Source organism: Mastigoproctus giganteus, chromosome 6, assembly GCF_048544385.1.
Source record: "Mastigoproctus giganteus isolate SK-2022 chromosome 6, ASM4854438v1, whole genome shotgun sequence".
Lineage (NCBI taxonomy): Eukaryota > Metazoa > Arthropoda > Arachnida > Uropygi > Thelyphonidae > Mastigoproctus > Mastigoproctus giganteus.
The window spans coordinates 82240251-82264730 of NC_143580.1; the positions used below are offsets into that span (position 1 = coordinate 82240251).

Here is a 24480-nt window from a genome sequence, read left to right on the forward strand (position 1 = left end):
GTGCAAATGAGATACAGAGTAAAAAGTTTACGAAGTTTAGACATAGGAATGAAAAGCAGATTTCAGTGAAGGGGAAACATATTTCTCCATCATAAATAATGTAAAAAAACACACAGAATTCCAGCTATCAGTATTATTGCAAATGCAATAAGATCAAGTTTACTACCCATTTACAACAGATTGTACAAACAAAAAAGTCCAATAAACCAAAATCTGCAAATAGTTTTTATTGTTTTATGGATGTGACCTCTAGAAACGTACTTTAGAAAAATATCACAGAGGCATTCAAAACTGATTCTTATAATCGAAGATGTGATTCTAATAAACGATGAAAGTGTAGTGGATTTAATTGATTTGAATTGGTTCTTTGAAATTTGATTCTATAAAGCAGGTGATTCTAATAACCAGTGTTCATTATAACCAGGGCTTACTGTATAATTTGAAATTTTATTACTGCTAAATTATTGTCATGAAAATTGATTTGTCAAGAGCTTTGTAAGAAAAAAAATTAAAGCATTTTTCCTGTCATTTTTGTATTATCTTTTTTTAATTTTTTATATGAAAATATCAAATCAAAATAAAGTTCACGTTCAAAGTCAATATAAGGTTTACTTTCGGTGTAACTCTTGAGCCTGTTTCTTTTTATACAAATGTTGAATTCTTGCCTGAATTTTTGACAAATGCACACACTCTCATTCTTCCTTGACAGATGACTGATGATTTCTTTCTTTGCTTTTAATGTTCTCAAATATGAGAAAGCTTATTTGCAGAGGTAAGAAGTTGGAAACTAGAGTAAGATGTTCACTTACTCTAGTAAGTGAACATCTTACTCTAGTTTTTGTCGAGAAATGATACTCTTTTTCTTACTGAAATCCAAAACACATTGAGTGACATTTCATTAAATTTTATCTTCAAAGTTTGATTGCACTGCAATTCAGTCAGTCGTTTTTGTAGACTAAGTCAATTTTGTGAATTTGATGAAAACTCAACAAAAGGATTCCTAACCCAGTTATACATTTCTGATGACAAAGAAGAAAGTACTGGTTAAGCTTTTCTGTTGGTGATACCAAATGACAGATAATTAATGGGAGGTCTTACAATCTGTCCGACTGTGAACCTGAAGTAGAAGTGGAAACATTTTAAAATTTCCACTTGATATGTGTTTTTCCTGAATGACCAAACCTGTATCAACTAAGACTGTAATAGGTGCATTATGGCCTTAGTAGGCATTGCATCAAAAAATTAAACAAACAACAACAGGGGATCACATCTGGGGAGTAAGGGCTTGGCACATCCAAGGTCCTGAGCCGGATATCATCACTCTTCTCTTTCTTGGTGATTCCCTTCTACCACTCTCTCTCTCTCTCAGGGTAACTGAGAAATTTTTTTTTGGCTGGTGCAGCATAAGCCTCAGGCTTCCTTGCATCATATGGCTAATAATAATAATAATAAATAATAATATTCTTCAATGCAAGAAATTTGTGTGTAAAAGTTAGAATGTTTTCTTTTGGGCTCTGCAAGCTGGTGTTCAAGATTTAGTGTTGATAATTATCTGCTAAGCAGGCTATTCAGCAGCCATTTTGTATTTTAAAGATTGTCCGAAAAACTGCCTTTATTATTATTATCCTTAAAGAAAAATAGTACTTTCTCTCACAACTCAAATACCTTGGTAAAACTTTACTCTTTTGAAAGCCATCTAATCTTGAGTGTAAAAGGAGAGTCACATAGTCTTTCTGCATATTTTTACATAGATGCAAACATGTGACTTAATGGGACACTGCTTTATAAAACTAGCCATGTTCACAGATACATCAAGGACTTGTTTTAAATCCTCTCCAATAGTTTTCAAAAGAAGAACTTTCCAGCAGAGGAAGCAGTGAGTTATTATGATATCGGGGATTTTTCCCTGATATCATAATAACTCACTCAATAAATAATATTTATTTATTGAGCAGCTGATCGAGGAAGCACCATCAGTGTAAATTCCAACACTGACTCCATGAAAAACCACACGATTCCAAATAAGAAGACAAGATATTGAAAATGTCTTGACCACTGGTCTTTACTGGTAGTTCTTTACAACAGCAAAATTTTCAATTTCAAATTGTATTAATGTCAACAGCTGAGCTTTACTTGTTATGTCTGTTGACTCATCAACTTGGAGAATAAAGTTAGTATTTTTTTTTTTCAGACAAGATGCCTTCAATGTCACATGATATATCATCCACATGCTGAGTATATGGATGATATATCACATGACAAAAATTTCTGTAATATTTCAAGGGATATATGGAATTTAAAAAAAAAATTTAATTCTTTTTTAAAAATTAATTTTTTTTTTATTTATCCCATAAATTCTTGTAGGATCTTGGTTGAAAAACACTGCAATAATTGCTTAATTTCTTTAGCTCTGAAAAGATGAATAAATCAAGGATCATAAGCACTTTTTTAATAACTGTTTCAATTTAAAATAATAAACTGAGCCAAACTGTCAATATTAGCATTAGTAGAGCCATACGATGCAAGAAAGCAAGCTTATGCAGCATCAACCAAAAAAACCCGCTCCAATTTCACGCCTCCGTTCATTCCAAATACCTGTCCAGCTCAGCTATATTATTGAAGTCTAGTACCAATAATATTGACACATATACAAACATGAATAAAGGAATTAAATAATGCTATAAAAAACTTAAAATTTGCAAAATTATTCCATATGTTACACATATATCGGTTCCAATATCTTTTAAAGTACAAATGGTATTCAATGCAACTAATTCTGTGACATTGCTTAATTCTATGACAGCTCTACTTTTTATCCAGGGTATTCTCATATAATATCTATATAATTTTAAAGAAGATTATATACATTACTTCACAGTAAAAATTATAGCAAATTCAGGAGATCTACAACATAAATGGGTTTGAGGTGAGAACTATACTGTTCTAGAAGTCTGTTTACTGAATAACGAAATTTATTTAGTTTATTAAAATTATATAAATAAAGAAGTAAAAACAAATACCTCCATCATAAGCATCGAAAAATTCATCGTAATCTGTCTCAGCATGATAAATAGGAGAGCGAGAAGGAGAATTAAAAGAAGATGCAGTTATGGAACGTTCTAGTTCATGGTGTTCTTGAGCTAACACATGCAAAGCATCCTGCAAGACTCTACATCGTTCTTGTTCTTGTTTTAGCTGTAACATACGGACCTGAAAATAAAATTCAAACGAAGATCTCCAATTAGATACAGTCAAATAAAAGTTGTCTTTCTAATGGCAACTTTTATTTGATTTGTTTATTTGTAAAGTACATATTTCTATTAGTTTCAAACTTGCATGAAACTAAAAATATGTTTTTAGTTTCCTGAAAGTTTGGAAGCATCCATATTTGTGCCTGAATTCCACTTTATGAAGCAATATTAAATTTTTGCATATTCACTTACTCCACAATAATTTAAATGTAAATGAAAGCATAATAAATATGAATGTGATATTTTGTTGTATAAAGAAAAGGAAATGCTTCACAGCATTATTACTAGTTATATTTCCACCCAATTTAGTAAACTTCCTTTTTTTTTTTCATTATATAAAACTAAGAATACTATTTACATAATTTATAAACTAAACTCAAAATATTGAAAATGATAAGGTAAATAAAACAAAAACTAAATGAGCTGAGAATTTTACTACTGGTGAAAAAACTTATGCAATTCAAGTCCTGAAAACTTACTAGCTGCCACATGCATCTAGACATGTGTTAGTACTTACAACTCATTCTGTCACATCACTTCTTGACCTAATGGTTAGCATTAGTAGAGGAATATATGACGCAAGAAAGCAAGCTTATACAGCAACAGCCAAAAAAAAAAAACCACCCCTTCCCATTTCATCCATCCATTTGCTCCAAATGTTTGTCTAGTTCTGCCTTGAATTTATTTAAGGTGTCCACTTCTACAACAGATGGAAGTTTGTTCCAGAAATCAACGATCTGCTGGCTAAAGGCAAATTTCCGCACATCTGTTCCACAACTGTATTTCTTCAATTTCAGTTTATGCCTCCTCAGATTTGTAATCTTTTTTTCTCTGCCACATGTCTCGTTAGTTCATCCGACATCCATTTAGGTGTAAACCTTGAACAATATTTCTCTGTTGGTATGTAAAGCCTAGTAGCTTCCAAGATTAATTCTTTGAACACTTCCCATTTAGAATTTTCTGTTGGTAACATCATCAGATGGTCCCACTGTTTAGAATTTAAAAACTGTCTCAGACCACCATAGTCATCTTTACAAAAGCAAAAACCTTTCCCTTTACCACTGATGGTAGTTACCTCTTTGAGTAAATCCCACATCAGCACACTGTGATCACCACCTAGTGGTTTCTGTATCTTCAGATTCTTAATTCATGAAGAATCACTACTGATAATCAGATCAGGAGTATTACTCCCTCTATTTGCCTCCCAAACATGCTGCTGCTGCTGTAGAAAACAATCATCCAATAAATCCACAAAAGCCTTGCTAGCATGTGAGTGACCAACCCACAAGTTCCAGTCAATATCTGGGAAATTAAAATCCCCCATTATAAGACAATCTGATTTACTGGCCCACTCTATTTCTCTGTACAGTTATTCATTATACTTATCAGAGTCATTAGGCCAGTGTTCATGTTACACCAAACTGACTCAACACTGCACTGTCCATCCATATCAACTGGCTGTACTTCCTTAGATTTGATGTGTTTCTTAATTAATAGCATAACCTCTTTTCCCTTTCCCTTTCTATAATGTCTATCCTTTCTGTACACATTGTACTCCCCAAATTCCAATTCTGCATTCCTTATATCTGTGTGACACCACATCTCTGATATCCCAACAAGATCCACCTTTGATGTTTTGACCAACACTTCAAATTCATCAAATTTATTTATCAAACTCCTAGCATTGGTGAATACACAAGTATACATGTACCTGTTCTTACTGTTAGCTACCATAACACAGCCCATGTATTTACTTATTCTGTGATGACTCACAGCAGTCTCTGAAATCCACTGCTCCTTGTTTTCCAGGCTGCTGCTCATTCCAATAGAATCAGTGCAAGAATCACTTTCATCTCGGCCAGCGGCTATTGTTAATCTATTAGTCCGTGTATCCCTCAAAGACAGCAGTTTTCCAACCCATCTAACACTGCCTTGATAGCATCGTTAAGTTTAGAAATAATGTGAAAATTATTGGCATTATTAATTACATTAAGAATTGTAATCTCACTCTCCTCTAACCTTTCTTGCCAAAACTTAAGCCTGCCAGTGCTGGAGCAGAACTCTGTTATGGCACCATGATTTGCGTCATTTCAAGAGTTAGTAAGTAGCCATTCCGTGACACCTATTGTTGCGAGAGTTCTTCTATTTGGCTATTTTGGTAGGTTGTTCCAGAATAAAGTAAACTCTTGAGGAGATGGGGGATAATTACCTGTCTCCTGTCATAGTTAATATTACATGGCCTAGGCCAATTTTTAATCCTTTTGCAAGTGAACTGCCTGAACATGTGTGTGATCTCCACAATAAATTTTCGATAGGGGTGGGCTCTGTGGAGCCCACTCCTATTGTAACCAGAAGTAACTATGCCTCTCTCACCTTTCTTTTTTCCTTCAGGGGATTCAGAGATATTGCATCAACCTATGACTATAGTATGATTCATCTCAGGTCTCAATTCCCTTTTTGTGAATTTTGATTGATTTAATTATATGTAGGTAAGCATTGTCTAGTGAGTGAAAAAAAGTGTTCAGGAAGTTTCTGACTAAAATTTGAAAAAATATTATTTATGAATGCCTTTGAATACTCTGTTTTCAACACAGATCAATTGCTTTGAGTATAAACTGATTTCCAAGTGGACCTTTGTCACAGTGATGATAAGACAACTGAACTAGTCATGTAGTCTGTTGCTTTTGCTACATTTTCCTACACTATTCTGATGTTCATATCTATAGTTTCAAATCACACAGCAGGAAGAATCCCAACAGCATTGAGCATGCTCAATGCTGATGGGATTCTTCCTCTTGCTCAGAATGAGAGGGCATAAATTCAAATTGAGGAAAGACAGATGTAGGATAGATGTGCAGAAATTTGCCTTTAGCCAGGGGGTAGTTGGTTGGTGGAACAGACTTCCATCCCTTGTTGTGGAAGTTGATAGCCTAAATAAATTTAAGGCTCAGCTGGACAGGTATTTCGAACAAACGGAGGGGTGAAATGGGAGTGGGTTTTTTTTTTTTTTTTTTGGCTGATGCTGCATAAGCTTACTTTTTAAACATCCATATGATAGTGCATAGAAAGTTTGTAAGGCATGGATCGCTAAGGAACATGATTGTCCTCTTTTGGACAGACTCTAGAAGACTGAGAGAGGTTTTGGGATGTCATCTCAGATTTGAAAACAATATTCCATGGTAAGGCAGATTTGAGATTTGTACATAGTGAGTCGTTGTGAGAGCAAAAAAAAAAAAAAAAAAAAAGAAAACCCATTTCTTTTGCTGCAGACAAACAATTGTGAACTGCATATGCCAAAAGAAATTAGAAGTCGTCAAGATAATCCCAATAATATGCAACCTTCTCTTTAGAAATTTGAGCATTTCAAAAATAAGCATGAGAGCAGCAGACTCTTGTTTTTTTACAAGAAATAATACAGGACTGAGTTTCAGAAGACTGAAATTTAAGTTGTTTTTTTTTTTTTTTTGCTATCAGTGACAAAACTATAGAAAGGATATACACTTAGTGGAAGATCATTAATACATAACAGAAAAGAGTGGGAGAAAGGACTGAACCTTGGGAAAATACCAGTATTATTACATAATATATAAGCAGAAAAGAGTGGGAGAAAGGACTGCACCTTGGAGAAATATCAGTATTTCTCCAAGGAAGGAAGAAAATAGAAAACTATTCATCATTATCCAGTAATGAGCTGCCAAAATCTTAAAAACAAGTTCCCTATAAAAATTTCTGGATATAACACAGTATGCATTTTTTGTACATTTCTCCATAAGAAGTGGCAATGCATTGAGCCATTCAGAATCATACTTAATATCAATATAAAAAAAAAAACATTTATACATGTTTATTACAATAGAAAAAAGTATTGCTTAATTAAACAAATTTAAAATATGTACATTTGAAATGACAAAGATATAAAGAAGTATTAAGTAATCAAGCCATAATAATGTTTATGAAAGAAATGCCTATTATTCTTGTATTATGAAATATTACACGTGCTAATTAAGTTATTAAAAATAAAAAGTGTAATATAATCATGTTGAAGTATACAATGCAACAAACAATATTTTAGAGAATACTGGCAACTCCTGTTGGTAAAATAATAAAGTAGACGTTTGTCTCACATCAGGATTAACTTGAATGTGTATTGCAGCCTGCAATGCACATATTAACATAACTGTTGACTTATCTGTTAGAGAAACCGCTGTTTAATTGCTATAAATTCGCATTCCTTTGCATTCAAAGTTTATTTTGTACACCATATTGTTTTCTACACTGTTTTATAAGATTAAGATTATTTGATTTTGAGATCATGTTATAACATTTGTCTGTGTAAAAATTTTTAAACACTGATTTGCATGAGCCGTGCAAACTGGCACCAGCTCATCACTGCCATTACCCAAAGTAAGCAATCAGAGAGAAACTGGCTACCCAGATGCAAAATGCAAAGGAAAATCAAAAGATCGAAGTCTGTTTATAAGATATTATTATTATTATTAGCCATATGGTGCAAGGAAGCCTGAGGCTTATGCACCAGTCAAAAAAAATTCCCGAGTTACCCTGAGTGTGTGTGTGTGTGTGTGTGTGTGTGTGTGTGTGTGTGTGTGTGTGTGTGTGTGTGTGTGTGCGCGCGCCTTTGGGCAGCTAACTGCAAATTGTGATTTACTGAAATTCAAGTTTTGTTTCATCAAGTTTTCTCTGGCTCCCCACCTGCCAGCCTATTGGTGGTGCTAAAGTACTAGTTTCCATTAAACTTCCAAGATTGTAATGCATTGGTAATGTGTTTCTTTTTTATCCATTTTTTTTAAATTACTAGAAAAATAAATGCACGAGGCATAATAAACTACGAATTTGAAATTTGCTACAGAACTGTCAGTGTATATACAAAATATTTTGTTCGTAGTACTGAACTACAACAGTAGTGTAAAAGGCACTTCTGAAGGTACTAGTGAATCTTAAGCATACTCTCATCCTTTATGCAAAATAATCACCCCTTAGATTGTATCTCATATTGTGACTACCTTCACAAGTTACCATATGGCACTACCTTGAATAAGTAATGCTTCACAAATGGAGAAGACTATTGTTACTTATCCCAGATTGCACCATTTCAAGGCTTATTGCCCTATCCTCGGTGGGTTGGTAGGTACATGCCAACATGCCAACACGCAAACGTAGGTACACGCAAACATGCCAACCCAGTTGTGAAGTATAATTCCACAATATGAGAGAAGCCAAATGGTGCACATAGTAATAGTACCAGAAAAATAAATGTACAAGGCGTAATAAACTACGAATTTGAAATTCACTACAGAACTGCCAGTGTGTATACACAATATTTTGCTCATAGTAGTGAACTACAACAATAGTTCACTGGCAGTTCTGTAGTGAGTTTCAAATTCATAGTTTATTATGCCTTGTGCATTTATTTTTCTAGTACTATTACTTTGTACATCATTTGGCATCTCTCTCATATTGTGGAATTATACTTCACAACTGGGTTGGCATGATTGCAACACCGGGGTACCTACCCACCCACTGAGGATAGGCCAATAAACCTTGAAACGGTGCCATCTGGGTGGTGATATCCTCCGAGAATAAGTAACAATAGTCTTCTCCAATGGTGAAGGGTTACTTATTCGAGGTAGCGCAATATCATGGTAACTTGTTGGGAAGGTAGACACAATATGAGATACAATTAAATCGATGCCTTTTACACTACTGTTGTAGTTCACTACTTTTAACAAAATATTGTGTTTTTTCACTGGCAGTTCTGTAGACTATTTTTTAAATATCAAAAAATTATTATATAATTCAGATAACGGGTAAAAAAAAAATCAAGATAAAAAACCTTGCCTCTTCTTGCTGAGAAAATAGATTCATACAATGAGCAAGACTGGAAGCTACTTTATAGGAAGACTCAATAATCATATTCAGTTGGCTAAATATTAGCTGCCAAGAGGTTTCACAACAGTCAGCAGAAATCTTTCCACCATTTTCCACTTTTGTATTTTGTTCTTGTATAGCCATCTTTGCAGATATTATTTCTCGTTCCAAAAGTTGCTGATGAGCTTGAGCAGTCTATTAAGAGAGACAGAGAGAAGAAAATATATAATAAAGAAAAGAAGGTTTAAGCCAAATATTAATTACCAAAATGTGGATTTAATATTCAGGCTACATAAAAAACTTCTATTTGCTGTACTTTCTAAACAAAGTTATGTTATTTTATCAAATGATGGTGAATTAGATATGCTGTATCACATTTTGTTGTCTGCAAAGTCCGAAAGGGATAAAAAAAAAACAGTTAATCACATAAAATACATATACTAGTGTTAACATCTTATTAATAATAAATATAATAAGGAAAACTAAAATTCCATTAGAGAAAAATAATTATCTTCCAAAAATTTAAGACAATTTTGATTCTGTAATCTGTAAAACACATCTGTAAAATGTCTTTTGAAGGTTAAAATTGGAGTGTTTCATTTTAATCTTCAAACTCAACCTGGTTTGTCTAGGACTTTCATAGCAAAATTTAAATTATTTTTTCAAAATTATTAAAAGTTGGAGGAATTTTTGATCCTGACTACCCTAACCAATTTGAACTAAGAAAAAACCCAGCAGTATAGCTGAATTTATATTTATGATATACTTATTAAATAAGTCCTACGTTTTTCCCATAAGCTTTACATTTTTTTTATTGGTTTTACTGTTTATTTTTAATTTGCCTGTAAGAGGTTTCTTCCTTTTTTTTTTTCTTTTTACGATGAAAATGGAGTGCAAGTAGAGATAGGGACGTGATAATCCCATTATATAAGGCTTATGTTAGACCACACTTGGAATACTGTGTTCAAGTATGGAGACCGCACCTAAAGAAAGACATCGAGCTTCTTGAAAGGGTGCAAAGAAGGGTAACTCGCCTGGTGAGATCGGCAAAAGGGCGTCCTTATGAAGAAAGACTTCGAATAGGTGGATTGCAGAGTTTGGAAACGAGACACCTTAGAGGAGATTTGATTGAGGTGTTTAAGGCTCTGAGAGGCATCAGTAAAATGAATGAGGACAAAATTTTCAAGATTATAAATGATGCTAGAATTAGGGGACATAAATTCAAGTTACGGGGGGAAATGTTTAGATTGGACTGCAGGAAGTTTTATTTTAGCCAGTGAGTTATAAATTACTGGAATAAGTTGCCTTCACGGGTGGTAGAGGCCAACAGTTTGGGGAAATTCAAAGGTCATCTGGATAGTACTTTCGGGTAAGGGAAGCGCATAGGATGATAGGTTTAATTTCCTTTTTATTTATATTTTATTTTATTTTATTATTTTTTTTTATTTATTAATTATTATTATTTATTTATTTATTTATTTTTTTTGTTTTGTTTTTATCATTGTTTTGTTCGGATTTTTTTTTGGCTGGTGCAGCATAAGCCATAGGCTTTCTTGCACCATGCGGCCGTTACTAATACTAATACTAATATTAAAATTATGTTTTAAACATCCCAGTAAATATAGTTAAAAGATGGGTGCTAACACAATCATCACATCACCACTGCAACTATTCAAAAACTGTTGGCAACGTTTTTTCAACAGTTGCCTACTATGAGCATAGGAAGGGAGGTGGGGTTATGCTATTAGTTAAGAAACACATAAAATCCAAGGAAGTGAAGCCAGTCGACATCGCTGGACAGTGCAGTGTCGAGTCAGTTTGGTGTGACATAAGCATTGGGAGATCAAAATTGAGAGTAGGAGTGTGCTATAGGCCTAATGACTCAGATGAGTATAATAAGAAACTGTACAGGGAAACAGAGTGGACCAGTAAATCAAAGAGTCTTATAATGGGAGATTTTAATTTCCCAGATATTAACTGGAATTTGGGGGTTGGTCACTCACACACACTAGCAAGGCTTTTGTGGGTTTATTGGATGATTGTTTTCTACACCAGCATGTTCAGGAGGCATCTAGAGGGAGTAATACTCTTGATTTGATTATCAGTAGTGATTCTTCATGCATTAAGAATCTGCAGATAAAGGAACCACTAGGTGGCAGTGATCACAGTGTGCTAAAGTGGGATTTACTCAAAGAGGTAACTACCATCAGGGGTAAACGGAAGGGTTATTTCTTTCGTAAAGGCGACTGCGATGGTCTGAGACAGTATTTAAATTCTATACAGTGGGACCAACTGATGATGTTACCAACAGCAAATTCAAAATGGGAAGCATTCAAAGAACTTATCTTGCAAGCTACTAGGCTTTACATACCAACTAAGAAATATTGTTCAAGGTTTAGGAATAAATGGATATCAGATGAACTAATGAGACATATGGCAGAGAAGAAAAATGCATGGGATACATATCAATTAACACATGACACAGAAGCCTATGATAGATATAAATTGATCTGTAACCAAGTTACAAAGGAGGTTAGGCAGGCGAAGGCAGATTACAAGAAATTTTTGGCAAGGGATGCAAAGAAAAACAGCAAAGAGTTCTTTACTTATGTAAACTCTAGAAGGAAGGGGATGATACCGAAGCAGTCATATTAGCATTAGCATTAGTAGAGGCATTTGATGCAAGAAAGCAAGCTTATACAGCATCAGCCAAAAAAAAAAAAAAAAAAACCACTTTCACTTCACCCCTCTGTTCGTTCAAAATACCTGTCCAGCTGAGCCTTAAACTTATTTAGGCTATCAACTTCCACGATAAGGGATGGAAGTCTGTTCCACCAACCAATCACCCGCTGACTAAAGGCAAATTTCCGCACATCTATCCTACATCTGTCTTTCCTCAATTTGAATTTATGCCCTCTCAGGTGATTATTCTGAGCGAGAGGAAGAATCCCATCAGCATTGAGCATGCTCAAACCATTCAAGGCTTTATACACCTCTATTACATCACCTCGCTGGTGCCTAGTCTTCAGACACTGTAATTTGCAAAACTTAAGCCTTTCTTCGTAAGAGCACCCCTTTGTTCCATTCACTAATCTTGTTGCCCTTCTCTGCACTCATTCCAGCAGCTCTACATCCTTCTTGAAATGAGGCCTCCAGACCTGTATACAGTGCTCTACGTGTGGCCTGACCATTGCCTTATACAAGGGAATAATCACCTCCTTATCCCTGCAAGAAAAATTCCTATATATCATTGACAATACACCATGAGCTACTCTTGCCTCCCATCTGCACTGCTCAGAGAACCTCATATCTGCCTGCACAACCACCCCCAAGTCCCTTTCATTCTCTACCACTGTCAGTGTAATACCACAGAGTTGATACGTTGCTCTGGGGTTGCTGTTTCCCATGTGTAGTACTTTACATTTGTCAATGTTAAACTTCATTTGCCACCTCTCAGCCCATCTGCTCAACCTTTCCAGATCCTGTTGCAGCAGCATAGTGTCAGTAGTGTCCTTGACAACCCTGCCTACCTTTGTATCGTCTGCAAACTTCGACATCAAGCTTGATATACTCTCATCAATATCATTTATGAATACAGAAAACAATAATGGACCCAACACTGAGCCCTGAGGGATTCCACTAATAACATTAGTCCACGACGAGCAGTGTTCATTGATTACCACTCTCTGTCTTCTACCCCTCAGCCATCCCTTTATCCACAGCAGCAATTTGCCTCCAATGCCACACTGCTCCAATTTGTACAGCAGTCTTCCATATGCAACAGTATCAAAAGCCTTTCTACGATCCAAGTATATAATATCAAAGTTATTCCCTGCATCCAGTTCTTTTGTGACTGCATCATAGTATCCAATCAAATTGGTCATGCAAGACTTCCCCTTAACAAAACCATGCTGTGTCCGAGCTATAGCTGAAGTCTTGTCTAAATGATCCTGCAGTGTTTCTTTAACTAGTGCCTCCATTAATTTTCCTGGAACAGAAGTTAAACTCACAGGTCTATAATTACTTGTGTCAGCCTTTGATCCTCCTTTGTGAATTGGAGTGACATTTGCACATCTCCAGTCTGTGGGTATCTCCCCTGAGTCCAAGGAAGATCTCATAATTATGGCTAAGGGTTTGCTTACTTCCTCTGCTGCCTCCTTTAATATAACTGGATAGATCCCATCCACCCCGGCTGCCTTTCTTGTGTTTATCTTCAACAATTTCTCCTCCACTTTACTCTCAGTTATTACAAGATTCTCTAGCTTACTGCTAGAGTTGAATACACCTCTGGCTTTCCCCTCACTAAATAACTCCTCATGTGTGAATGTCGATGCAAAATATTCATTTAGTTTGTTAGCTACCTGAGAAGGATCATCAACAGTTGACCCATCGATATCAAGTGGACCAATCTGATTCATCCCCTTCCTTCTAGAGTTTACATAAGTAAAGAACTCTTTGCTGTTTTTCTTTGCATCCCTTGCCAAAGATTTCTCGTAATCTGCCTTCGCCTGCCTAACCTCCTTTGTAACTTAGTTACAGATCAACTTGTATCTATCATAGGCTTCTGTGTCATGTGTTAATTTGTATGCATTCCATGCATTTTTCTTCTCTGCCATATGCCTCATCAGTTCATCTGACATCCATTTAGGCCTAAACCTTGAACAATATTTCTTAGTTGGTATGTAAAGCCTAGTAGCTTCCAAGATAAGTTCTTTGAATGCTTCCCATTTTGCATTTGATGTTGGTAACATCATCAGTTGGTCCCACTGTATAGAATTTAAACTGTCTCAGTCCATCGTAGTCGCCTTTACGAAAGCAACAACCCTTCCCTTTACCCCTAATGGTAGTTACCTCTTTGAGTAAATCGCACTTCAGCACACTGTGATCACTGCCACCTAGTGGTTCATTTATCTGCAGATTCTTAATGCATGAAGAATCACTGCTGATAATCAAATCAAGAGTAATCCTCCCTCTAGTTGCCTCCTGAACATGCTGATGTAGAAAAAATCATCCAATAAATCCACAAAAGCCTTGCTAGTGTGTGAGTGACCAGCCCCCAAATTCCAGTCAATATCTGGGAAATTAAAATCTCCCATTATAAGACTCTCTGATTTACTGGCCCACTCTATTTCCCTGTACAGTATCTTATTATACTCATCAGAGTCATTAGGCCTATAGCACACTCCTACTTTCAATTTTGATCTCCCAATGCTTATGTCACACCAAACTGACTCGACACTGCACTGTCCAGCGATGTCCACTGGCTTCACTTCCTTGGATTTTATGTATTTCTTAACTAATAGCATAACCCCTCCTCTCTTCCTATCCAGTCTATCCTTTCTGTAGACGTTGTACTCCCCAAATTGAAGTTCTGCATTCCTTATATCTGTGTGACACCACGTCTCTGATGTCCCATCAATATCTGCCTTTGATGTTTTTAGCAATAGAATGGATATAACAGAAACGTACCCGTACTGTATGTACCATCATTTGTTTGGGTATCACTCACATTCTTATAAGTGATGCTTAAATGAATATAGAGGGTGTAAAAATTTAAAGTGAATGTAAATCTCAAGTTGTAAATAGAAAAACTAGGACAAACGAAGACAAATTTTAAACACCCGTGAGAACGTCCGAGGACACCTTAAAAAAGAGGACATGTCCTCGGAAACCCGGACGTATTGTCACCCTATTAGTGGAGTCCCTCAGGGTTCAGTGTTGGGTCCATTGTTGTTTTCTGTATTTATAAATGATATTGATGATGGTATATCAAGCTTAATGTCCAAGTTTGCAGATGATACAAAGGTTGACAGGGTAGTTAATGACACTAATGACAGTACGCTGTTGCAACGGGATCTAGAAAAGTTGAGCAGATGGGCTGAGAGGTGGCAAATGAAGTTAAACATTGACAAGTGTAGAGTGCTACATATGGGAAGCAGTAATCCCAGAGTAACGTATCAACTGTGTGGTACTACACTGAAAGTGGTAGAGAATGAAAAGGACCTGGGGGTAATTGTGCAAGCAGATATGAAGTTTTCTGAGCAGTGCAGACAGTCTGCAAGAGTAGCTCATGGTGTCTTGTCAATGATATACAAGAATTTTTCTAGCAGGGATAAGGAGGTGATTATCCCCTTGTATAAGGCAATGGTCAGGCCACACCTTGAGTACTGTATACAGGTTTGGAGGCCTCATTTGAAGAAGGATGTAGAGCTGTTGGAACGAGTACAGAGAAGGGCACTAAGATTAGTGAATGGAACAAAGGGTTGCTCTTATCAAGGAAGGCTTGAGATTTGCAGATTACTAGGCACCTGCAAGGTGATCTGATTGGTAGGTGTATAAAAGCCTTGAATGGTTTGAGCATGCTCAATGCTGATGGGATTCTTCCTCTTTCTCAGAATAATCACCTGACAGGGCATAAATTCAAATTGAGGAAAGACAGTTGCAGGACAGATGTGTGGAAGTTTGCCTTTAGCCAGCAGGTAGTTGATTGATGGAACAGACTTCCATCTTTTTTTGTCGAAGTTGATAGCCTATATAAATTTAAGGCTGAGCTGGACAGGTATTTGGAATGAATGGAGGGGTGAAATGGGAGCGGTTTTTTTTTTTTGGCCAATGCTGCATAAGCTTGCTTTCTTGCATCGTATGCCTCTGCTAATGCTAATGCTGATGCACCATTTTTCTTCATCTTCCAATTGACAACTGCATGATCACTATGTGCCAACAGTTCCTGTATTTTAAGCCCTTTGATATCATCTACCTTAATGCTGACCTTCAGATAATTTTTCAGTAGGGCAAAGATAACTTAGTTAATTTCAATCCTTCTAAAATTCAGTCCCAGCCAAAAAAAAAAAAAAAAAACCCTTATTTCACCCATCCACTCACTCCAAATGTTTGTCAAGTTCTGCTTTGAATCTAATTAAGCTATCAACTTCTACAACAACAGAAGGAAGTTTGTTCCAGCAATCAATCAACCACCCTCTGGCTAAAAGAAAACTTCCACACATCTATCCTACAAACGTCTTTCCTCAATTTGAATTTATGCCCTCTGAGGCGATTATTCTGAACAAGAGGAAGAATCCCATCTGCATTGAGCATGCTCAAACCATTCAAGGCTTTATACACCTCAATGAGATCACTTTGCAGGTGCCTAGTCTCCAGACACTGTAATTTGCAAAACTTAAGTCTTTCTTTGTAAGAGCAATCCCTTTGTTCCATTCACTAATCTTGTTGCTCTTCTCTGTACTCATTTCAACAGCTCTACATCCTTAAAATTAATTACTCATTTTTTATTATTAAGAAAATAGCCTCTCAAAAAGCATAGTGTATTAAAACTGCCATCGTCTAACCTTGATCTAATTTTAGTGCAAATAGTACCTGCATTAGAAAATGCTTGTTCTGATTCAATGCTAGCTGGACAAATTGTCATTAATGCATCAAAAACTTTTTTTTAGAAATTTTTCTTTCAGTTTTTGCTCTGTGAAGTAATTTCCTTTTTCACATCTTTTCTACTTATTTTCTTTACATTAGTGTGATCAACATCTAACCTGGTTTTATGTTTAATGAATAAATTCAATTTCTCTTTCATCCTTAAAAGTGTATTTGTAGGGTCTGTGGTTGAATCAGTTTCTGTGGATGAATTGGAAGTTGATGATGTCGTTCTGATTGAGTGGCTAACAACATGATCTCCCCTTAATTCTTTATCATTGTCAGATAAGTGCTTGAGTAGTTCTACAATTTCATTCCATTACCATTACCATTAATAGAGGCATATAATGCAAGAAAGCAAGCTTATATAGCATCAGCCCAAAAAAAAAAATAACCTTTTTAACCCATCCATTCACTCCAAACGTTTGTCTAGTTCAGTTTTGAATTTATTTAAGCTGTCAACTTCCACAATGACAAATGGAAGGTTGTTCCAGCAATCAACCACCAGCTGGCTAAAGGCAAATTTATGCACATCTATTCTACAACTGCCTTCCCTCAATTTGGATTTTTGCCCTGTCAGGTGCAGAATCTGAGCAAGAGTAAGGATCCCATCAGCACTGAGCTTGCTCAAACCATTTAAGGCCTTACACACCTCAATCAGATCACCTTGCAGGTGCCTAGTCTCCAGATACTGCAATTTGCAAAACTTAAGCCTATCTTACTTTCCAGGCTAGTGCTCATTCCAATAGAAGCAGTGCAAGTATCACTTTCACCTCTGCCTGTGGCTACTGTTAATCTTTTAATCTGTGAATTTCCCCACGCTAGCAGTTTCTGACCCACCGAACACTGCCTCGGTAGCATCAGCAAATATTCTTGCACCCTTTCTATTTAAGAGTATCTCATCCCTATAGAAATAATCTCTCCTGTTAACAAGCACAGACCATGCTGAGAAAAATTCTACACCATGAGCTATGCACAATCTCTCCAGGGCTGATTTTATTGACAAAACTCTCATCATACACTCCCTCCTATTGTGTCTCGGCAGAATTTCAGATACTTTCGATTTTAACCCTAACTCGCGACTTTTTTTCAACATTGACCTGTACTTGTTAAGTAAAGCCGCAGATCTCCTACTCTTAATGTCATTAGTGGTAACATGTACAATATCAAACGTTGTGTCCCTAAAAGATGATATCTACTGTACAATCATCAACTTTTGCCTCTGGCAGGCATACCCTGGTCCTATTCCACCTATCCTTTTTTGCACAATATATTTCCTGCTTCCCTGACAATAGAGTCAATGCTGACGATGCTACTAGAGACGGTCGTGTTCAAAGCCGCTAAGTGGATTTTTCTTATTTATTGATTTGAAATTATTGTTTTTCTAAAACTTTTGATTTAAATTTAGTAGTATAACATTATTTTGTGATTTTCTGATTAATTTGGTGTATTTATTCTTTACTCGGCCTTGTAATTGCATAAAAGTATCGGTAAGGGTTTCCATGTGTTTCAACTCCGCTACCGTTCGTAAATTTCCCGCCATTGTGATACGATAGCGTTAGTTGAACTTCGTTAGCAGTTAAATTGTACGTTTAAATAAATACATATAACGACTTAGATTACAAACGTAATATAATTAATTATATTTAACATGATTAATAACATAACATAATTAATTATAATTAATTAATAAATTAATAGAATCATGACTCAGACCAGAGCAGCAAAGCAAAAGGCTCAAGCTAATGGAAGTGCTGTGGCTCAGAGCAGAACTGAGGGGGGCAGTTGTCCTCTGACTCACAGCCTTATAAAATGCACTGTTTGCTTGATGTTTGCAGAGCAATCGGGTACGGGACATGATACTGCCATGGGGGATGTCTTTGTGTGTGCGCGATGCAAGGAGTGTATCGATATCAGGCAACAACTCGGCGTTCTTGTGGGCCTATATGAGAGCTTGAAGGACAGGGTGCATGCCCTCGAAGAAACTAAATTGAGGGGCCCATCAAGCTCTCAGCTGCCCACATCAACGCCAGAGCTTGCACTTGGGCATTGCGTGACACAGAGGCAACCCCCAAGGCAGAATGCGCTGGTCCCGAAGGAACTAGTAGTTGTTGGTGACTCTATTGTCAGGGAAACGGGGAACATGCTTTGTAAAAAAGATAGGTGGAACAGGACCAGGGTATGTCTGCCAGGGGCAAAGGTTGTTGACGTTGTAGAGCGAATATCATCTTTTAAGGGCACAAAAGGTGATATAGTTGTACACATTGGCACTAATAATATTAAGAGTAGGAGACCGGCAGAATTACTTAACAAGTACAGGTCACTGCTGAACAAAAGCTGAGAATTAGGGTTGAATTTGAAAGTGTCTGCAATTCTGCCCAGACACGATAGGAGGGAGTATATGATGAGAGCCTTGTCGATCAATTCGGCCCTGGAAAGATTGTGCAAGGCTCAAGGGGTAGAATTTTTTTCAGCCTGGACTGTACTTGTTAACAGGAGAGATTGCTTCTACAGGGATGGGATACACTTAAATAGAAAGGGTGCAAGAATATTTGCTGATGCTATCGAGGCAGTGTTAGGTGGGTCGGAAAACTGCTAGCTTGGGGGGAGACAAAGACCAATAGATTGACAGTAGCCACTGGCAGAGGTGAAAGAGATTCTTGCACTGCTTCTATTAGAATGAGCAGAAGCCTGAAAAACAAGATGCATGGTATTTCAGAGACTGCTGGGAGCCATTGCGGTACAAGTAAACACATGGGTTGTGTTAGGGTAGCTAAGAATAGAAACAGGTGCAGGTATACTTGTGTGTACACCCATGCTAGGAGTTTAGTAAATAAATTTGATGAATTTGAGGTATTGCTCAAAACATCAAAGGCAGATATTGTTGGGATATCAGAGACGTGGTGTCACACAGATATAAGGGATGCAGAACTGCAATTTGGGGAGTACGTCTACAGAAAGGATAGACAGGATAGGAAGGGGGAGGGGTTAGCTATTACTTAAGAAACACATAAAAACCAAGGAAGTGAAGCCAGTCGACATCGCTGGACAGTGCAGTGTTGAGTCAGTTTGGTGTGACATAAGCATTGGGAGATCAAAATTGAGAGTAGGAGTGTGCTATAGGCCTAATGACTCTGATGAGTATAATAAGGAACTGTACAGGGAAATAGAGTGGGCCAGTAAATCAGAGAGTCTTATAATGGGAGATTTTAATTTCCCAGATATTGACTAGAATTTGGGGGCTGGTTACTCACACACTAGCAGGGCTTTTGTGGATTTATTGGATGATTGTTTTCTACATCAGCATGTTCGGGAGGCAACTAGAGGGAGTAATACTCTTGATTTGATTATCAGCAGTGATTCTTCATGCATTAAGAATCTGCAGATAAATGAACCACTAGGTGGCAGTGATCACAGTGTGCTGAAGTGGGATTTACTCAAAGAGGTAACTACCATTAGGGGTAAAGGGAAGGGTTATTGCTTCCGTAAAGGCGACTACGATGGACTGAGACAGTATTTAAATTCTATACAGTGGGACCAACTGATGATGTTACCAACAGCAAATTCAAAATGGGAAGCATTCAAAGAACTTATCTTGGAAGCTACTAGGCTTTACATACCAACTAAGAAATATTGTTCAAGGTTTAGGCCAAAATGAATGTCAGATGAACTAATGAGGCATATGGCAGAGAAGAAAAATGCATGGGATACTTACAAATTAACACATGACACAGAAGCCTATGATAGATACAAGTTGATCTGTAACCAAGTTACAAAGGAGGTTAGGCAGGCGAAGGCAGATTACGAGAAATCCTTGGCAAGGGATGCAAAGAAAAACAGCAAAGAGTTCTTTACTTATGTAAACTCTAGAAGGAAGGGGATGAATCAGATTGGTCCACTTGATATTGATGGGTCAACTGTTGATGATCCTGCTCAGGTAGCTAACAAACTAAATGAATATTTTGCATCGACATTCACACATGAGGAGTTAATCAACAAGGGGAATGCCAGAGGTGTATTCAACTCTAGCAGTAAGCTACAGAATCTTGAAATAACTGGGAGTAAAGTGGAGGAGAAACTGTTGAAGATAAACACAAGAAAGGCACCCAGGGTGGATGGGATCTATCCAGTTATATTAAAGGAGGCAGCAAAGGAAGTAAGCAAACCCTTAGCCATAATTATCAGAGCTTCCTTGGACTCAGGGGAGGTACCCATAGACTGGAAATGTGCAAAATGTGACCCCAATTCACAAAGGAGGATCAAAGGCTGACACAAGTAATTATAGACCTGTGAGCTTAACTTCTGTTCCAGGAAAATTAATGGAGGCACTGGTTAAAGAAGCACTGCAGGATCATTTAGACAAGACTTCAGTTATAGCTCAGACACAGCATGGTTTTGTTAAGGGGAAGTCTTGCCTGACCAACTTGATTGGATACTATGATGCAGTCACAAAAGAACTGGATGCAGGGAATAACTTTGATATTATATACTTGGATCTTAGAAAGGCTTTTGATACTGTTGCACATGGAAGACTGCTACACAAATTGGAGCAGTGTGACATTGGAGGCAAATTGCTGCTATGGATAAAGGGGTGGTTGAGGGGGAGAAGACAGAGAGTGGTAATCAATCGACACTGCTCATCGTGGACTAATGTTATTAGTGGAGTCCCTCAGGGCTCAGTGTTGGGTTCATTATTGTTTTCTGTATTTATAAATGATACTGATGATGGTATATCAAGCTTAATATCCAAGTTTGCAGACGATACAAAGGTTGGCAGGGTTGTCAAGGACACTACTGACACTATGCTGCTGCAACAGGATCTGGAAAGGTTGAGCAGATGGGCTGAGAGGTGGCAAATGAAGTTTAACATTGACAAATGTAAAGTACTACACATGGGAAACAGCAACCCCAGAGCAACGTATCAACTCTGTGGTACTACACTGACAGTGGTAGAGAATGAAAGGGACTTGGGGGTGGTTGTGCAGGCAGATATGAAGTTCTCTGAGCAGTGCAGACGGGCTGCAAGAGTAGCTCATGGAGTATTGTCAATGATATACAGGAATTTTTCCAGCAGGGATAAGGAGGTGATTATTCCATTGTATAAGGCAATGGTCAGGCCACACCTAGAGTACTGTATACAGGTCTGGAGGCCTCATTTCAAGAAGGATGTAGAGCTGCTGGAACGAGTACAGAGAAGGGCAACAAGATTAGTGAATGGAACAAAGGGGTGCTCTTACGAAGAAAGGCTTAAGTTTTGCAAATTACAGTGTCTGGAGACTAGGCACCAGTGAGGTGATCTGATAGAGGTGTATAAAGCCTTGAATGGTTTAAGCATGCTTAATGCTGTTGGGATTCTTCCTCTAGCTCAGAAAAATCACCTGAGAGGGCATAAATTCAAATTGAGGAAAGACAGATGTAGGATAGACGTGCGGAAATTTGCCTTTATCCAGCGGGTGGTTGGTTGGTGGAACAGACTTCCATCCCTTGTGGTGGAGGTTGATAGCCTAAATAAGTTTAAGGCTCAGCTGGACAGGTATTTTGAACGAACAGAGGGGTGAAGTGGAAGTGGGTTTTTTTTTTTTTTTTTGGCTGATGCTGCATAAGCTTGCTTTCTTGCATCAAATGCCTCTACTAATGCTAATGCTAATTCAACAGTATACTTTTACTTACAGTATTGAAAATTCCCCCAGTTTAATATTTCTGGGTTATGTAAAAAGCGTAAAATATCAGAGTAAATGGTACATCTTTCTTTCACTCGCAAGATAATTTTTTGCTTCAGTTCATTACTTAAAAAGAAATTTTGCTTGGATAGTTCACATCTAACATGAATTCTATTATTATATCTGCAATATACAAAGTCGTGTTTTCAGAACACAATGATGCTACTGCTACCTTTATAGCCTGTAATATCAGTATCATAGTGTTTGAGAGCAGCACAAGTTCATTTTCAGTATAGGTCACATCTGAATTAATGTCAATGAGACTCTTTCTAACAGAATTTTTTACTTCTGAAAAACGCTCCAACATGGCCAACAAACTGCTCAATGTGTTTTAGATACCAATATCAGAGACGATTCCTTACCCAATTCCTCTGTAATATGCTTCTGAAGAATATAATTTTTTAGGAGTGATTTGCGAAACATTTTGACAACATGGCGTATTTTCGTTATTAAAAAATTCAAACGTTCATCTCGTAAAACATTCATATCATAATCACCATCAATAAAATGTTCTTGTGTCACTTCTAAGCCATTGAACTCATTCGCAAAGACTTCTGAACCTACATCCTTATTATCAGGCTCAGAACCTATTTGTTCCTCCCGTTCTTGAGAATCACTTTTGTTGTAAAGTATTTTCACTACTGCCAACTGAATTCCGTAAGCCATACACAATTGGTTGTTCGCATTAATAATTTTTGCAACTTTCTTCATTAATGCAGCTCCATCAGTTATTACAGAAACAATATTGTTGAAATTAACATTAAATTCATTTAATTTTATTTCTAACAATTCAAGACAGTTTTCATCACACAGAGATCCGTATGTGTGAATCAAACCGAGATTTCAAAATTTATCACTTGCATGCAGAATAACGTTCATATAGCGACGGTTTTTTAGCTATGTCCATTTGTCACATGTCACATGTTTGTCACCGAATGATTTTCTGCGAAGTCTGTGCTCTGATATTTCTTTTACTACCTCTTCGTGAATTTTTGGGCATTTGACAACATTTTTAATTGAGTTTGGTGACGTTGGAATATTCACGTAACCACTTACAGACAAGAGTCTTTTCAAATATTCAGATGTACAAGATTTTGTGAATGGAAATCCATCTAGTGCAGCCATAGGAGATATTACAGCCGGAAGGGAGTCGCATGCATTTTCTTGAAAAAATTAGTAATTTTTTGATGAGATTCAATGGATGTAGTTGTACTAGTGTAACCTACAATTGTTTCTTCTGCTTTTCGTTTCAATTAATTGATGTTATGAAATCGTTGGAGGTGATTATGCAGTTCACTAATACTCCCACCTACTGCTCTGATAGTTTTTGAGCACTACATACAGACACCTGCGTCTCTTCCTTGTGTGCGATTGAAGTAATGCTATGGCAAATTTTTATTCATCACTAAAAATAAAAATGTTTTTTATTTTACTTATGAGTTAAGCAAATTATTTTTATGGATAAAACAGAAACTTCTCCTAATGCAACTCTACCTAGAGTTGCATTAGGAACTGCTGCATTCGCATGAGGCACGCTTGCACCATTGTCACTTCTGGGAATAACTTTGATAAGCTTATTGTTACTTGTGTTCAGTAGTACGCAATCTAGTCCCCCAGAAATAACAGAGTATGGGAAACGTATTAGTAGTAGTAGTAGTAGTGGCACATGATGCAAGAAAGCAAGTGTAGGAGCTTATGCAGCATCAGCCAAAAAAAAAAAAAAAAACAATCACACCATTCCCTCCAAATGCCTGTCCAGTTCCTCCTTAAATTTATTTAACCTATCAACTTCTACAACGACAGATGGAAGTTTGTTCCAGCAATTAACCACCCGCTGGCTAAAGGCAAATTTCCGCACATCTATTCTACATCTGTCCTTTCTTAATTTGAACTTATGTCCCCGTAGGTTGGTAATCTGAACAAGTGGAAGGATCCCATCAGAATTCAGCGTGCTCAACCCATTCAAGGCCTTATAGACCTCAATCAGATCACCGCGCAGGTGCCTAGTCTCCAGCCACTGCAATTTGCAGAACTTAAGCATCTCTTGGTAAGAGAATCCCTTCATTCCCCTCACCAATCGTGTTGCCCTTCTCTGTACACGCTCAAGCAAATCTACATCCTTCCTAAAATGAGGCCTCCAGACCTGTATGCAGTACTCAAGGCGTGGCCTGACCATTGCCTTATACAGAGGGACAATC

At 37.1% G+C, this 24480-nt stretch overlaps 1 protein-coding gene across 2 annotated transcripts in view; it reads right to left on the bottom strand.

The window, feature by feature from the left end:
• Positions 1-24480, bottom strand: part of LOC150084438 (oxysterol-binding protein-related protein 1-like) — a 707041-nt gene that overhangs the window by 423090 nt on the left and 259471 nt on the right. The window contains exons 13-14 of one of the 2 annotated variants that reach the window (XM_090376066.1): positions 9108-9332; positions 3021-3210 (exon numbers count right to left, since the gene is read on the bottom strand). In XM_090376066.1, coding sequence (XP_090232192.1) covers positions 3021-3210; positions 9108-9332 — 415 coding nt within the window. The remainder of the gene's footprint in view (positions 1-3020; positions 3211-9107; positions 9333-24480) is intronic. The other variant, XM_090376067.1, reaches the window with a different exon arrangement.